Raw genomic sequence first — 17,298 nt, forward strand, 5'->3', positions numbered from 1 at the left:
GAGGTGCCTTTGGAGGGAAAAAAATTGAAACTTTATGTGCAAAGCTCAGAGTGGTATTTTGCTTAAACGTGAGTGCCAGAAGTATGACTTCGGTTCAGAGTGTTAAGTAACTTCTAAAGTAAGAATTCAGAAAAAGAATGGCCAGTAATGTGGCAGAACCTGTTAAACTAGCGTATTCCACCATTGGTTTTGAAGCAGGGTGGTATGCACTGTTCCTCCTCAAACCTTATCCTGCTTGTGTCTTCAGGCCTCCTTTGGAAACCCAGATAAATAGTTGCAGTAGCGTGGCCTAAATGAAACAACAGAGTTTAGGGTTTTTTGTATTTTTTTTTGGCCAAAAATGAAGAACTTACAGAAAAGGGAAGATAATAGGATTGTCAGAACTTACAGAAAAGGGAAGATAATAGGATTGTCGGAACTTACAGAAAAGGGAAGATAATAAAACTGTCAAAGAATGAAGTGGTCACTGGAAGAACAGTTTGGGTTTTTTTTTTTTTCTTTCTTGATGGTTTTTTGTTTTTGTTTTTTTTGGGGGTTTTTTTGCCAATTGTTAGTTTGAAAGGTCAATGTATAAGGTTTTGTTTCAGTTAGCAGGTTAGTAGAAGTTACAGTTCAAACAAACATTTGTGGGGGGTTTGGTGTTTGTGAGGCAGATTGGTTGGCACGGTTGGGAATGGGAAGAAAATTTCTGCCTTGTCCTTGCTGGCTGTCGATGCACTGTTGATAGTATGGACCATGAGTAGCACCGCGGCACCAGCAGCATGCTTGCGAACACTGCTTCAGGCACGTCCTTCCCTGGCCTTTATTTGCTGTTTGCTTGTTGTGTTGTTTGATAAGAGTCATCCATCACTACACACGTGCCTGCTTTTAACGGTCACTTCCTGCGGTCCGGGGCTTTCATGCTGCACCTGCGTTCAACCCGCTCAACACCGACTCTCATCTGAAAAGGACCCCAAAGATGACACCGCTGTCCTCTTACTATACTACTGGCCGCCTCAGTTCAGCCACTATTTAAACTGGCCCTTGCTTTGTGAAGTGCTTGGCTTGTTACACCGTTTGTGTCCAGACTCCTCTAATGAAGCGAACGGATCGTCTCCCAGTGCATTCCAACAGCATGTATGGAAGAGTGAAGTTTACTGAAGGTCTGCGAACCGTGGAGATGTGCCTCAGAATTCTCAGTGGCACACGTGAATGAGTAGAAAACCAAGCCGGAAACAAGGTATTAGAAAAACCTCTTCGGTACATGCAGTTGTTTCCCTGCAGTTGGGAGCACCTTCCCTTCTTGCAATCTTTTTCAAGTGTAGATCATTCATGTTAAATATATAGCGGGGAACATCTTGTGTTAAGTAGAGATATGAACCTGAACAGAAGAAGAGGTCAAGCGTGGAAATAAATTCCAGTCAGTACTGGATGACTGAGAAGTCCCTTTTCTCTCACTCCCTCTTGTTTGGAGAGGCGGTGCTTGAATTCACTTGAGAAATGAGAAGTACAGCTAGCTTTTTAAAAGAAAAAAGAAAGAAAAAACCAACTTTCTCTTTAAATTCACATTAACATCTGGAAGTGGGTGGCTCAACCCTGTAGTCACCTGCATCATCACATTATCTTTTCCTGATCAGAATATGGAGTATTAAATGTTGTGATGTCTACATTACACTTTAATTTCTATATAAATGTTCTTGCTGTTTAGGATACTAGTATTTGAGTGGTAAACAGACTGTTTGAAATGATTTAATCTAGGTTCATAGTTTGTTGGTACGCTTAGTTCTGTGGACCACGTTTAGAAAATAAGATTGATTCCCCCACAGACCAAAGCCTCCCAGTCCTCCAGTCCTTCAACGTACTTTGTGGTCACAGCAGCGAGTGCGTTCTGGTTATCACTGAGTGGTTCAAAGATGCAACCCAGGTGTAAAGTGCCCTTTTCAAAAACCATAGCTCCGCGGCAAGCTTTCTTTAGCTATATGGTGTATGTTTGTGGAAGAGATTAGTAACAGGTTCTTGTTTTTTCTTGGAAGTCACTGGAAAGCAAAAGACTACATCTATTTTGATTTCACTCGGGATAGATTAGTGGGTGTCAAATGTTACACAATACTTGACATATCCACTGCTGTTAAGTTGGGCATGGCGAAGGGATTACCCGACAATGAATCACCAAGCTCTTTAGCCATTTAAAGAGAATCGTGCCGCTTCCTTGCCCTGGTGGTACTCTCTCTCCTGCCCAGGACCTTCTTGTGACAGTTCGTGTTCAGATGTGGAAAACTCCATGCAGATGTGCAAGCACGGGTTTGACAGCTTTGTGTTCAGCTTCTACCTTGCTAATTGTTTTCGTGGGATTATTTGGATTGTGTAGAAAGCTTTTTCCAAATCCCCTTTATTACTGAAGTTATTGTTGCCAGCAGGAATAAGATTAAAGGTGCTTAAGTCTGTAGAGTTGTTTCTAATTTGTACATGTCATTTCAGTGGCATTTGAACAGAACTCTGTCTCTTCCCCTCCCTGCTCCCCTGTGGTACTGTGCTTGAGTTAGGGCTGAGAAGCCAAGCTATTGGAAGAAAATTCATTTTGTTCCCTAATTATTATGCTGGCACTCGGGAGATAATTTTTCCCTTCATGCACTGCCAATTAATATGCAAATGAGCTGATAAATATTTATACCATGATTTAAATTATGCAGGGAGCGCTTTCAGTGTACTCTGCAAATGAATTGTTCATGGACTTCAAAGTGCTGGCTGCTGTGCTAACGAGAGGAGATTTGCATAAGGCCCTAATCAGGCGCATACTGATTAAGCTTCATTATGGAAACTGCCAGCTGCAATCTTTGTTTCTATTTTATTACAAAAAGGGGAACTTTTCACGCTTCAGTCGCCTTGACAATGTCAGACACAGCTAGTAGGAGAGACTAAAACTCCACAGAGCAACTGAAGTTTCCCCGTTCAGTTGAAGATTGCTATGGTGTAACTGAAGTTGTGTTTCTTCCCCCACCTCCCCACTCCCTTTCGTGTTCGGTCGAGAGCAGTAGTGTAGATTTGATAGAAATTGCCATTCTCCCTTTCCTTGGACTATCTGAACCTGTAGAGGATACCACAGCAATGCTGGACTGCAGCGACTACATTCTAGGTGGGTACCAGCTCAGCTCTTTCTTACAAGCGTTTAATATGGACACAGAGGCTGTGAGGTTGGCTATGCATAGAGGCTTAATCACATATGCAGAAGCTAGAGGAGGTATTTGTAAGGCTGAAGCTCACCAGTGAATCGGCAGCAAGTAGCTGCCTGGTAGATAGAGAGAGAGAGAAAGATCTGTACCAGGGAAATACATGGTTTGGGTTTTTTTTTTTTTTTTTCCTCCTTCTTTCCCTCATTCCAGGAGAATTTGTTTCCTCTGCAATGGAGAGATTTGCTGATAGGCTTGGATGATATTAATTACAGACCTTTTGCTTTTAGGATTTCAATCTGAGAAGCATTTGGCTCCTAACACACACTGGACTTGACTTGCATATCCTTCTGTTATGAATTTTAAAGCATTAACAAGAATGAGAGAGTGTCCCAGTCTCAAATAATTTAGTAGCTGTATTGAGCCATTCCCCGACAGAATGTATATTATGTCTGTGTATTTTTAATGTAATAGCAAGGTTCTTCATGCGTAATAGAAAATGAGGTGGAGTGCACAGTGGTTGCCATTGATACCGTTGCAAGCTGTGCCTAAGGTTACCGGGATAATGTATTTCCTGCACTGAGATTCCATCAGCACTGCAGGACAGACGTGCCGTAATTTCTTCTTCAGGTCTTTTAAAGTTATTTATAATAACCCATCATCCCAATTCTACAATAGGCTTTATTTATTTTCAAGCCTTCTTCCCCAAAGCTCAAATGTATAGGTACCCCCCCCCCCCCCTTTTTTTTTCTTCTTTGATTCCGTTTTATAAGTTCATGTAAGAACTTACATGCCAAAGTAAGAATATATTTTTGGATGGTAAATTTTAAAGCAGACATCTGAATATTTGTTTCTGAAGATTAAATGATTTTTTGAAAATTAATTTCTAAAGAATTCTTGGCGTGTTTTCACTCACATTGAACTTCAGTTTTTCCATACGCATCAATGAATCATTTTTGCTGATGCTGGTGGAGTATTAGGCAGTTTCACTTTCATGGTTGAAAGGAAATAGTTAATGATAAAATTCCATGTTCAGATTTTCTGTGTTTTACTGGCTATGTAGAGTCCCTAATACTCCAGGCTGGTCCAGTGTCTGTTGCTCCTTTCTTCTGAACACTTTTTGCAATGTTACGGAGGGTGTGTGGAAGCCTGGCACACACGCAGCCTTGTGACACCCTCAGCCCTGCTAGCGGAGCAGCAATACTGAGCGTATTCACTCCTGAGAGTTTGATTTCAATCACGCACCTGCTGCTTTCGATCCTTCCTTCTGTGGAGTTTGTTTTTAGATAATGTTGGCAGAAGTTGTAGCCCAGGGCTTTTATTTAAAACCTGAGCAAGATCTAAAGGAGAAAGAAAAGGTGAGGGCGTTATGGTTTGGTTTTTTTTAGCCCACTTCATTTGTTTATTCTTTTAACTTTAAAGCAGAAATTGTATGAGCATGTATAAATCAAATACTCTTTTTATTTGACTTATAATGAATCCGTAGGTTTAGTATCCTGCGGATATGTGTCTGTTTTGCTGGTAGCAGTTTTGTGCTTCAGATGTATGTCATGCCATTTGCAATGGAAATAGCGGCATTGTTCTTGATACTTTACATGCAGAAGGCCCACAGATTGAACAAGAAATAGTCAGCTGGTGAAATAATGGATGCTATCCTTCGTTTGAACCTGAGCAATACCAGAAAGATCTGTCTTCATCCAACTTGCTGCTTTTTTGCGGTACCAATGTTTGAGGTCTCTGTTAGGGATGAATCTTTACAATAAAATATTCTTCATGTTCTTCATGCATTTGGTTCTTGAGTAAACTTTATGTATATGTCTTATTACTAGGAAACACTAAAAACCTTTTTTAAAAAGATTTTGCAGTGTGGCCTGACAGAAAAAAACCCATGTCCTGGTTGCTTTACAGAAAGAGGTCTGGTACAGTTACAACTTTGTCCTGAGGAAACTTGCTGGTCATGCAGGAAGATCTGTTGTCTGAGTCCCCGCATACAGGGGGAACGGTCACTATATCGCTTGGAGTTCTGTGCCCAGGACAGCTGTGTCCCTGCTCCGGGTTTAGTTTGTTTATTCTACCGTTATTATCCTACAGGGTGGCTCTAATACTGCAATGTCTGCAACAGACAGGCACAGGAGGCCCTGTGCCATTTTTCTTGCAAGAGCTTTCTGAAGTGGTTCAGCAGATGGATCCTCTGTCATTGAGAGATGATCTTCTCAGCCTGTGCCTCTTCCCTTCTGTGGTTAGTGCTGTCAAGAGTTTGGGCTGCCCTTGTGATCTGGGCTTAAAAATACATCCTATGTCCAGTAGCCCCATGAGTTAGCCCTAGTTTCCACAACCAAATGTTTTGGACTTCTAAGCCCTCTTTGCCCGTTTTCCTGTTGGATGAGGACTCTCCATATTTGTGTCCAAAGCAAAGTCTCCCATCCAGTGTTCTCTGAACCTAAACTAATTTCAGTAGCCAGCTGTGTGTCAAGGAATGAACTAATGCTCTTTATCAAATGAATGTTGCCTGTAATCGCTTTAAATAAATGTGCTGTTGCCACAACAATAAACTCAGTTTAAAGTATATGCAAATTCTAGATAGAAACATACTTTTTGTTCTGCACGCAGACCTATCAGCAGGGAAGGGCACATCAACAAACATTTCTAAGCAGCCAGTGGAACCCCTGTTCTGTTTTCTAGAGTGTGGATCAGACTATCCAAATGTGGAAAATGGCAAAATAAGGAGCTGGGGAGCACTAGGTTCTGTATCAGCATCCTTAGCAGAGCTCTGTCTTTCAGGACTATGAACTCATAGCTTGAGTCTGCTAAGCAGAGGTGGTGAAAAATGGGGCAAAACTTGCAGCCTTTTGCTGAGGTGTGAGCGTGCTGGTTTCAGCAGCAGCACTCAGCTGGAAAGTTTCTCCTTACTCACTCTGCCTTTCAAAAAGCAGTTTAACGCATCCGCCTTTCTACTAAGTGCAGCGCCAATACTTCAGATATCTTCTACACATGGCTGACAGTTGCAAGATTTAAGCATAGGCATAGGAACTTTCTGAGAAGAGCTGAGGGTCTGGAGAGGTCAAGTTAATGTGTTGGGGAAGATTCCTGTTCGTTACAGTCCCCTCTGGGTTTTCTGGGCCTTACTGGGTTCAACTGCAGCAGTTGTTTACGTGGAAAATTACTTTGTTTTAGAAATATTGATGTGTCTTAAGTTATGCTTCCTAACCGCTTATTGGAGTTTTTCCAAGGTTGATGCCTCTTACCTTTTCTCTCACACGTGCTGCATTTCTAACTAGTTCCCACCTCTTCCCACCTGTTCCCACCCTGCGCTCCCAGCCAGGCTTCATCATGACTCCTTGTTTTCATTCTGGTCCTGTCCACGTGCTTCGTTCCTCCTGGCTTGTGCTTGTGTTCCTCTGCCGCTGCCAGCCACCCCCCCCCCCCCAGGTTCTGATAGCCTGGGGGTGGCACTGGTCTCTCTGGGCAGTAGCAGGTGATAGTACATGGCTACAGTCTGGCTTCTCATCTCCAGCTCTCACAGACCGATACTCCCGTGCTCATTGGGAATATCTGGTGGAAAGATGCGGCAGTTAGTGCTGTTACTGTATTCTTCTTCAGCCTGTTGGTATTTTGGAAATCACTGCTTTGATGAAAGTACATGACAGAGGTAACCTTTTAAGCACCTGGCAAGAGAATATCCTGGAGTAAAGGGTTCATTTTGAGCTCATTGAACTTGCATTTAACTGGTTATGGGAATGGAAGAATGTGCTTAAGGATTTGCTTACACTTCATTTTATGAACTAGTCTGTCTTGAAATTCTTTTTGAAATTTTCATTTGTGATAACGTGCCACACTGAGGTCGGTAGCAAGGAATGAGGAGGTAATAAGCTGGAGAGCTGATGCTGTACACAGAACATCTGTATAGATTCCTATATAAGGAAACTATATTCTCTGTCTGCCATCTGGAGAGGCCCTCTGCGTTGCACTATATTCAGCTGACAAGCTTTGAAACCAAGAGCAGACTTTTCAATAGATTCATGCAGAGGGAGAAGTCTTTCATATATGAATTATTTCATATTTGTATGGTTTTGCACGAATATGTAGGAAATATAAAATAACTTAATATCAGTGACATTCCCGTAAAATAAAAACGCAGTATTAGAAAAATGGCATCTATTTAATTATAATCACTGAATTTCCTCTCTCTTGGGGGGGTGGGGGGGAAACCAGCACGAGAATAATGTAGGCTGTGATGGTCAGACTTAATGTTTTTGAATCTTGATGTAGTCATTGTTCCTTCTCTCCACCCCCCACCCCCCTTTTGCTTCTATGACTTTCATTGTACTGAAAATTAAGTTCCTACCTATCTTTGCCCTCCAGCATGCTGTCTTTTATTCCCTTAACACCATGTTTTCATGTATGGGGATAACAACATACAAAATTTTGAAACAGTATTTATCTGGAAGATTTAGTATTGTGTTCTGCTTCTGATCATTCTTTCTGTGTTATAATCTGAATTAAGATAACGTGCATATCAAATTTCCGATGTTCTGTACTTCCCTTGGACAAGGAGGTATTAATAGATTTGAGATTTTTTGCTGCATTAGTTTATCTTTATTTCTGTTTTAATGCAGACTCAAGAATGAACAATCCGTCAGAAACCAGTAAACCATCAATGGAGAGCGGAGATGGAAACACAGGTAAGAAATGATGAATTGGTGCACAGATATTTTCCTGGTGGAATTGAATGGACATTAAAAACAAGATTTCTTTACCAGTTCACAGGCATTAAAAAAACCCCAACAAAACAAGAAACCTCCCCCACAACCTCCTGTTTTCAGAGACTTGGGAACACTTTTGTCTTGTTGTTAACCCCACTCTGTGCAAGGCATTATTCACACCTACTGTATCAGAGCACCACCCACACTTTGTATATGAGATTCCCCTTCCCCACTTCCTCTGTCTGTAATGTTTCTGGTACTGCAGAAGGTCTGGCAGCATTAGCTCTCCATAGGTTGTCTCATTTTTTCCTGGCAGAGCCTACCTTCAGCACCTCTAACTTCGTCTTTTATTTTTGGGTTGAAATTTTCCCTGGCGGATGTGGGCCACTGGCTGATCTTGTTTCTGTTTTAGATATTGTCCAAGCTCTCACAACAGTTGTCAAGTGCAAGGCAAAGGGAGAAAGCATAAATTTCTCAACATTAAAAAAAAAAAGCGTTAGCTGGCTTTTCTGCAATTTCTTTGTGTTAGAACTGAACCTTGATACTTGGCTGGGGAAGAATAGCCTTTGTGTCAGGGCCAGTGTGCCTTTGGGCACATCCTTAAGATGTGGCCAAGTTCTGAGCCACTGAAGAAGCTTGTTAAGCCACTAATAACTCAATCATGCTATCTCATGCTTTAATTCCTTTCTGGAGGTAATTTAATGTTAATTGTGGAAGCAAGAGAAATGACAGTTCTGAATGGAAAGTAAATAGTTTAATGTAACTGAATCTTCTCTGAGCTCAGAATAGCATTTGGAAAGAGAAAATTTTAATGAGAAGGAATTGTTCTTGATGCTTTGGGATAAGTCTGGTGACCTTGTATGAGGAAAATTATTTTTCCTCCTCTTGGTTCAATAGTAAGAGGTTGGTTTTTTTTAAACTCTGGAGTTGTGATGAAATTAACAATCTATTTCATTTTATGCTGCTGTATCCTTATTCCTTGTGCAAGGCTTTAATACAGCTAAGGGTGACCGAATGTTCCCAGTACTGATCCGAGTAGGCTGGATGTTTTCTGCCAATGCATGGGGTCAGTCAGAAGGAATTCTGCTCACTTATTAATGCGTGTTTTGTTACTGGAGTTTCAGTTTTTATAATTTCTGTTGTATTTGTAATAGGAGAGGTATCAAGTCTTTTTATGTATAAAAATAATTTATTATGTATGTAATACTGGTTTAGGACAATACAGAACATTTTTTAAAAATACGGGCTGTAAATATTTCATAATCATAAACAGCATTAAGAGAACAATGGTTTTAAATATCCCTATAGAGTCCTTGTAGCTGGAGGGTGTGTGTAAACTCGGGAGAAAATTCAGACTCCCTGTTCTGTATGACCACAGTTCCCTGCGTATGCTTTCTCCAAAAGCATTCCCAAAGTGCTTCCCTGAGTGCAGCTTTAACTAGTGGTTAAACTACTTAAACAGAGCTGTTAAAGAGGAGGACTTGCTTTATTCAGAGGTAGTCTATTATCACAGAAGCAGCTGCTTCAGCAGAATCCTGAGTTTCCTCTCCTAGGCAAATACTTCATCAGTGTGAGGGTGCTGGTGATGGTGAAAAGGAATTGTGTGATTGTAAAGCTGCATGTAGGTGCTTTCATCACAAAAGGGGATACGTTGTCTGTATTTTTTTTTTTTTTTTATACTCTAATACTAAGGTTAGTTATTACAAAAGTTTGGCTCTTAGTGGTGTTTAGACCTTTTGCAAACATTGGTTTTGTAATTTAAATGTTGTCAGTCATTCCTTTCAGTTTTGTTTCCTGACTTTTTAAATGATGCCAATTAAAATAATTGAGAGTTTTTGAGGACCCTTTGTTCTGCAGTCATAGTTTTGTTTTTAAATATAGTGCTTATAAACTACTGGAGGTAGTGATTGATGACACTTGTGACGTTCTTTGGGGGCTCAAGCATCAGTTTTATTAGTCAACAGGCAGGTGTTAAACCATGAAAGGAATACTCATGGATTGTATTTTTAGGCTTCTGATCCAGGGTACTTAAGTTACGGTTCTGGGCTCTGTGCATACTTGGTGAAAAGAAGTCAGCTTTCAGCTTGGATGCTAAGAACTGGAAGTGCCGTTGACTGGCTGGGGAGCATAGGCTCTGAAACAAAACCATGAAGATGATTTTTATAAACACCTGGGAGTTTTTATTTTTTGTAACTTTCTGTAACTGTCTATTTTCCAGTGACATTTATAAATCACTGGAGTCTGCTGTGTAAGCACTACTAGTTTATCTTCTAAACCTCAGTGGGTGTTTGTTTGGGTCATTGCTGTTTTAAACTGTAGTAAGCTGGTGTAACTTGAAAATTTTAAGAGAAATTACCATAGGGCGTGGAGTTTCATTTGGCAGAACTAGTGTTCTCAGGAAAAAAAAATACAAATGCCACTGGCAAGGATGATTTAACATCAGTAGCTTTCTGAGCTAACACCTAAGTTCCATGGAAGTTAATAAATTAGGGTTTTGTATTTCTAACTCGTACTATTTAGGTAAAATAATAAAGTCCCCTGAACACATTGGTCACCATAAAATGCCTGAAATAGATCTTAACTTTAAAATTTTTGTGCTAACTGGGCTCCTCTTTAAACATCTGAAAAAGCGACCCATATTTTAGACAAATTAAAAACAACAACAGAAAAAGTCTTTATGACTACAAGAGTTGTTTGATGGCTGTTTTCACAAGAACATGAATTGATCAACTCGTTGTCAGTATCAGAGAATTACGAAAATCTTTTCCAGCCTGCAGTTGTGGGTGGACAGTCTGCTTAGTATCTACTGGAAAAGAGGGAGAGAAGTAAGAACCATGTCTTATAGTAAACAGATAGCCCCTTTGGTTTCCTTTTTAGAGGTTGCAGCATAAAATTTTTCAGAACAACTCAACTGTTTGTCTTTGTTTGTTTAATCCATATTCTTTTTAAAAAGCTGTGTAAATGCAGTACTATGAAAGCCAAGGTCATGATGTCTATGGAAACTGTAGTATTATGACAGGCATTGACATAACAGCAAAATACTAATTTTTAAGTGTAATATTTCAAAGGATTCTAAGTATTCTTGTTTGCACTGGTTAATTTCCAGAGATTGATTTTTCCGGTTTCCCTTAGAAGAAAGTATAGGAGAGTGGGAGAGGGACCATGACATATTCTTTAACTGCTGAAATTCTTGGCAAATATCGGTGCTGAGGTTCTTACTAGTAATGTGGACAAGGAATCAACAATTTTGAGTATTGAGGCTATCCCTCTTTCTCAGCGGATGCACGCAGAGAGAGATGAGGAAACATAGTGCTGGTGCTGGAAGATGTCTCCCAGAGCACAGGTACCCACTCAAGGTAGTTTTGAAATGTTCCTTCTCCTTGTTTACCTTCCCTTCCTGAGTCCTTTCTTGCACCTTACTCCATGTCTCCCCAGACCTGTAGTTCCTCACTCCTCTTCCTTTCTTAAGCAGTTTGTAAACTCAGGCTGAAGTCTAATAATTATGATCTTAGATTTAGAGAGTATGTTCTTCTGACTGCAGGTGCAATGTTACCTTGCCTGCTCCGTTTTGTCATGCCTGTACCCTCTGCAGGTACAATTCCAGGACAGCATAAACTGATCCATGTTCGGGGTGTCCTGGTACTTAGTGTTCTGTTCTTTTCCCTGGAGTAGCACTGAGTGAGATGTTGAAAGATTTGATTTGGCTGAAAATTAGTTGCACTTAGTATTAGTCTTCATCCAAACCAACTCCATAAAGTAGCTAATCACATGGCTGAATTAATGTCAGAACTTAGATGTGCTTAAGTTGCATTGGACTTGGGCTATAAGGGTGAAATTTCATCCTACAGCTTGATTTAGTCTTAACAGAGGCAGGGGAGGCTCATTGCCCTACTACCACGTTTCTGACCTCCCTTGCTTTGCATTATCTGCTGCTTGCTGGGCCCTAAGGTAAGTTAATTCATCTCACATAACTGGCAGAAAACTAACTTGGCCAAAATAACAAGGGAACAGTTCATATGTATGGTTTTCTACTTCGTTAGAAAGGTGAATTATCTTACTGCTGTGTCCATGAACTATCAGAAGGGGCAGGACAGGGATAGTGTGGTTGAAACCAGGAAGAAAGGGGAGATGGAGAGCTCCCACTCCTGGGTTTTTGGGTATTTTTGGTGGTGTTGAGCTGTTAGATCAGCTGTAGCAGTTATGGAGCTGGGATGGAGATGGAAAAGACTTAAATACTTGGCATTATTAAAACCAGTACTTGGGATTGCATCTGCCATGTGTGTTAATCACCATGGGGTTTTTGCACTTAACACTTATCTTGAGCAGAAGTGATGTTTTGGTCCTTTCGTGTCCTTACAATGTGCTGGCCTTCCTTCTGCTTCTGACAGCTCTTATTTTCCAGTCTCCTTATCAGATTTCTTGGATTCCACAGGAGTGGTGTCACATCCTTACGAGTACGTTAAGATCAAGGTCTCTTAGGTGCAGGACTCAAAGTTCACTTTCCCGGCTGTTCTTCAAGAGACTTAGGCACCCTGTAATAAATGCAAGCAACCTGGGTAGCATTCCTTCCAAAACTGAGGCTTGCATTCGAAGGGGAAGGGACACTATACTTCCAAATACCAAAGAAAGCTTAAGATGCAAATAGAACAGGGAGTGAACAGGTGTGGTTTGGGTTTTTTTGCTCCAGGTTTCATTTTGGGATGCAGGGGGGAGTTGGGAGTCCTTCAAGGCTGAATTTAAAGAAAATGTTGTTATCTCTTAGTACCTGTCTAAACTGTTTTTTTGGGACCCATGGAGGTTTTAAGCTCAGTTTTGGAACTTGCTTTGCTCAAAACCATCAACCCTAGGAGGCTTGTTTCAAATTTCCATATTAAGAGTCAACAGAAATGCTAACTGGAACATTTCTTCTGCACACGCACAGCGGTGCTCTGCTCTTTCAATATGGTATCAGAATTTGAGGCTCTTTTTGGAAATATAGTTAACTAGAACAGCTTCACCTATTTATTTAAGGTGATGCTTCCAACTAGTCGTCTTAAAAATGTGTGTTTTGGCCCCTGCAAGTTTATGATGGAATGAGGAATATCTGCCTTACAGTAGGTTTTATTATCTTTGGGGTTTTGTTTTTTTCCTACGTGGGGGTCCCTGACCACAGGTTGAAAACTGATTCAACGCATCTGCTTAAATAAGGAGGTGGTAGATTGTTTCCTTTGAATTACAGTAGCTGTTTGTCAGGAATTATTTTTACATATTTACCCAATCTTCTTCCCACTCCTTTTGGTCATCTGCATTGAGAGAATTCTGTAGTTTACTAGAAAGAATGAAAATAGAGATCCTTCTAGCTCTTTCCATCAGACCTTTGTGGCTACCTTTATTTGGAGAAATGCAACCAAGTTGCATTCATTCAACAGCAATTCAGACCAGTGATAGTCCTTCCATTCACTTTGAATTGGAATTTTAGACTCCTTAAGCAAAATAATTTTACGTAGGTCAAAATTTGAATATTTTTAACACGTCTGTGGATCTTTGACTGCACATCTCTGAAGTCTGTAAACCCTGGCCCAAAGCATAGAGTTAGAAACTTGACAGTAGACCAACTTTTCCCCTGCAGCATCTCCACCAAAGATGCATCAAAGGGCTGCCTTAGGTAAACCTTACACATGGGCTAGAAGGCTTGACTATCTACATGGTGTCTGTATTTAACTGAACAGTGATTCCATCTTTGGGAATTTTGCCTGTGTAACCTGATTGTAGGTCAAAATAGCAATGTAAAGTATTGGATAGTGTATTTTACTAATCAGATTTTATGCCTGCTTGCTTTTGCAGATATTTCTAAGGAATAGCAATCCCTTGTTGTTATTTAACAACTGTGACTCTCTTTTGCGTAGTAGATAACCTAGATTTTTATGGTGAAAAATGTAGATGATGGAAGGAATTTTAAAGTAGGACAGTGCCTGTCCATAGGCACTGAACAAAATCTGATTGTCGTGAAGAGTAAACATGCAAGTCTAAAAGCTGGTTTTACTTCATTTCAGGCACGCAATTTTTAAGATTGCATCATCTGTTCTAGAAATTCCACACAGCCTGATATCCTTAAAGTCTCCCTTCTTGTTGTTAGTCACTGTAGGTAGTAATACCCAACATATAAAACCAGTTGTTGATAATCTCTAATGTTGATTTTATCATCTCCCCACAGAAGGATTCTTAAGTTTGTAGTTATAGTTTCTCTTGGCAAAAAAAAAAAAAAAAAAAAAAAAGAATTCTGTGGTAGGTTCTTGTAGAAAAAATATTGGATTCCCCCCCCCCCCCCCCCTCCTTTTTTTTCCTTCTCACAGACAGATTATTTGGGGCTAGTTTAGGAGTTTTCATGTCTTCCAAGCTGTTTAGGAAGAAGACAGCAAAAATGTAGGAAAATAATCAGGTTTTAGTTATATGAAAGCAGGTGAGAGCGAAAACAAGCCCAGGTAGTTACTATGCGATGAGAGCTCTGCACAAATACTCGTGGAAATGTGGAGGGATCTTACCAAAAGGGTAAAACTGCGGCCTGTAACTGCTACGTATAGATGATATTTTGGTTTTTGTCAAGTATTATTTTTACCTGTGTTTAATGAAAAGTGACTTTCTATGAGCCTTGTTCTTGCCACTTTCTGAACTTGAAGATTGCCTTCAGCTGCTGGGTAGAGTGTGCCTGGAGAATGGAAACACGGTTTAACCTTAGCAGCACACACCATTTTGGTTCTCAAACCATGGTGGAGAATGATAGGATAGTAATGTAGTTAGAGTAGGTAAGATGATAGAAGCTAAAGAAAATATGATGTTGATCTTGTTCTGCTGACAAATGCTGTATTACTAAAGTCTGGAAGTGACACTGCTTCCCTTCCCCTGCCCCTTTCAGTAAAAAACTTGAATTCTTGTTACTCACAGAGTGTTTTTCTGTTACATAGTATTGAGAGAACAGTAGGAGACTTAGGAATATTAAATTTATTTTAATTTTATAAAAGTAATAACTAATAGCTTTTACTATCTCTTTTTCTCCAGGCACGCAAACAAATGGCCTGGACTTTCAAAAGCAGCCTGTGCCTGTCGGAGGAGCAATCTCTACAGCCCAGGCCCAGGCCTTCCTTGGGCACCTTCATCAGGTAAGAGAAGAGCCATTGCAAAGCAGGAGGGAGGCTTGGGCAGTGGTGAACACTGCGGCTCCTGTATGTTCTGCGTTCTCTTTCTGTGAGTGGTGGGTAGTCATGTAAAGGAATGTATGGGTAGACCATGTGCTTAGGTAACTTGGATGGGAAAAAAGTTCTTATTGTGGCACTCGCTTCATGGTGTTAGGCTGCAGAATACATCAAGGTAGGGTGAGACCTATCTGGGGGAACTAGAAAGCCCCTTTGGGGGGACTTGAGAATGCCTAAAGTTGCTTTGTTTGGTTTTTTTAACCTTAATGGAGATACCAAATTGAAAGGCAAGGTAAAATGTAACTGTTTTGGTAAAGGATCGTTTTGGCCCAACAGCTGCCAAGGCTCTGAAGCTGTCACTGCTTCCTTAAAACCCCAGAAGTGGTGTTGAATGGTAGTCAGCCATTCTTTCCTTAATTCTTAATCCTTAATCTTTCAAGCTCATATACATTAACTGGAAGTACAGAGTGATCGTACTTACTAAGCATGAATGGTTTGTGAGTTTTTAGTTTTGGTTTTTTTTAATTAAAAAAAAAAAAGTTATTTCATGGACCTGTTTGTCAGATGATATTCAGGCTTCTACTACTGTCCCTCTGTTCTGCTGCTGCTGTGTTTAGGGAATCAAAGCTGAACTTCACATGTAGGCTGAAGCAAAATGGGGCATCCCTAGGTGAAGAGAAGTATAAGGGGCATTTTTTGTGAGTTTTTATCTGTTCTCACTTGATGTATGAAAACAAATGTCCTAATTTCTTTCCTTTCCTCAGCACCAAGTTTAAACTTTAAAATACTGTACCTAATTGGCTGACCTTGAATGTTTGAGGTCTGAGGTTGCACAGTTATTGTGGTATAATTGACGTACTGAAGCTTTTATGCCCTCTTTTAAGAGCTCTGAACTGCCATTTTATTGTATGGAACGTTCCACACGTCTTTGTCACATAATTACAATTTTCCTAGTAGATTGGGTTATATAGGACCTAGGGAGTGCCAGTGTTTGAATTTGCTGAACCGATAGGCTGTTGTAGTCTGCTTTTATGTGAAGGGAAGCTGACTAGTTTTCATGGGTTGTCAGTATGTGTTTAACACTGAGACAGATACAGCTGTTCTGCAGAATTTTGTGTGTTTGGTTTAGTCTTCGTTTTGTTATATAGATTGATCCAGGACAGTAATTGTATTTAGCACAGTGCTTTATCTTGCTTTGGAAACGTATTTATTTAAACAGTTGTCAGGATCTTTATAACTTCATGTTTGATAAAGTGTGATTCATTTCTTGAAACTCTAGTTCAAAGGAAAATCTCAGCTATTCTTTTATGCACCTGCAGGTGTGTGGGAATCTATTGTCAAACTCTCCTCTTCTAGCGTGGCTGCTGTTAGTGGGGTGTTATTCAGCCTTTACACACAGTGCTTTCCTCCAGACTAATACAAAATATTAGGTTGTAGGCAACATTCAGGAACAGTTTAGTTTCTAATTAGAAAATGTTTGTTATGTGATTGATAGAAGGGTGTCCGAATGGCATTCAAAAAGATCTTCAGGAATATGCTGGCTGTACCCGAGCGAGATACATTGGTAGTCTTTTATGTGGTATTATTATTATTATTATTTTTTAATTTAATTTTTAGTCTTATTTCTGAGTATATTTTTTGGATGGCAGGCTGTTATTGTTTAGATTATTCTCTGCTGTTAATTCATGTTAAAAGCTCAGATTACATCAACTGTGTCAAACTATTTTGCGTGAGATGAGGAGGGGCTTTTTGGGAGCGTTTGCTTAGATATAGAACATGCTCACTAAGCCTGGTACCTTCATCTAGAGCAGTAGGGAATATTTCCAAGGTGACTCTTAAGGGTTGCCTGTACAAATATTCAGTTATTAATTTCATGTACCTCCATTTAAATTAAAACTCTCCTTTCTGTGCTTGCAGATACGTGGACTATCTTTTGTGATGTATATTGTGAGGGACATTTATAGAGGCAATAGTGCTACATTTTGCTTTGCTTTCTTGAATCCTTATTTGTTGCCTGGTTTTCAAGTGAGCCGTGATTTTTCAAACATGGCCAGAGATGGAATTCACTACAGGCTGTAACTCTGACCTTTGAAAGTCTTGGTAATTAATTGCGTAGCGTTCCTACATTATAGTAGGAGTGCTGGTAGAAACAAGGCAAGATTGATTAAAACGGTCTTCAGTAAAGGAAAATTTAGCATTTGTCGTACAGAGAAAAATCCTTATTAGAGGTAAAATAATAGTCTTTAAAAATCCCACTTTCTGAAGCATCAGTTTTTCGTC

The 17,298-nt window shown here is 40.1% G+C and overlaps 1 protein-coding gene across 12 annotated transcripts in view; it reads left to right on the plus strand.

The window, feature by feature from the left end:
• The window catches only part of POU2F1 (POU class 2 homeobox 1), a 123,034-nt gene that overhangs the window by 56,963 nt on the left and 48,773 nt on the right, over window positions 1-17,298 (plus strand). For 11 of the 12 annotated variants that reach the window (XR_008820333.1, XR_008820331.1, XR_008820332.1 and 8 more), the window contains exons 2-3: window positions 7,763-7,828; window positions 14,885-14,985. Coding sequence is in view for 8 of the 12 variants with exons in the window: in XM_056329327.1 (XP_056185302.1) it covers window positions 7,763-7,828; window positions 14,885-14,985 (167 nt within the window). In the remaining 4 variants the exon portion in view is untranslated. Of the gene's footprint in view, window positions 1-2,828; window positions 3,113-7,762; window positions 7,829-14,884; window positions 14,986-17,298 lie in introns of those variants that run through there. The other variant, XM_056329329.1, reaches the window with a different exon arrangement.

The sequence above is a fragment of the Falco biarmicus genome, chromosome 2 (assembly GCF_023638135.1).
Source record: "Falco biarmicus isolate bFalBia1 chromosome 2, bFalBia1.pri, whole genome shotgun sequence".
NCBI classification, from domain to species: domain Eukaryota; kingdom Metazoa; phylum Chordata; class Aves; order Falconiformes; family Falconidae; genus Falco; species Falco biarmicus.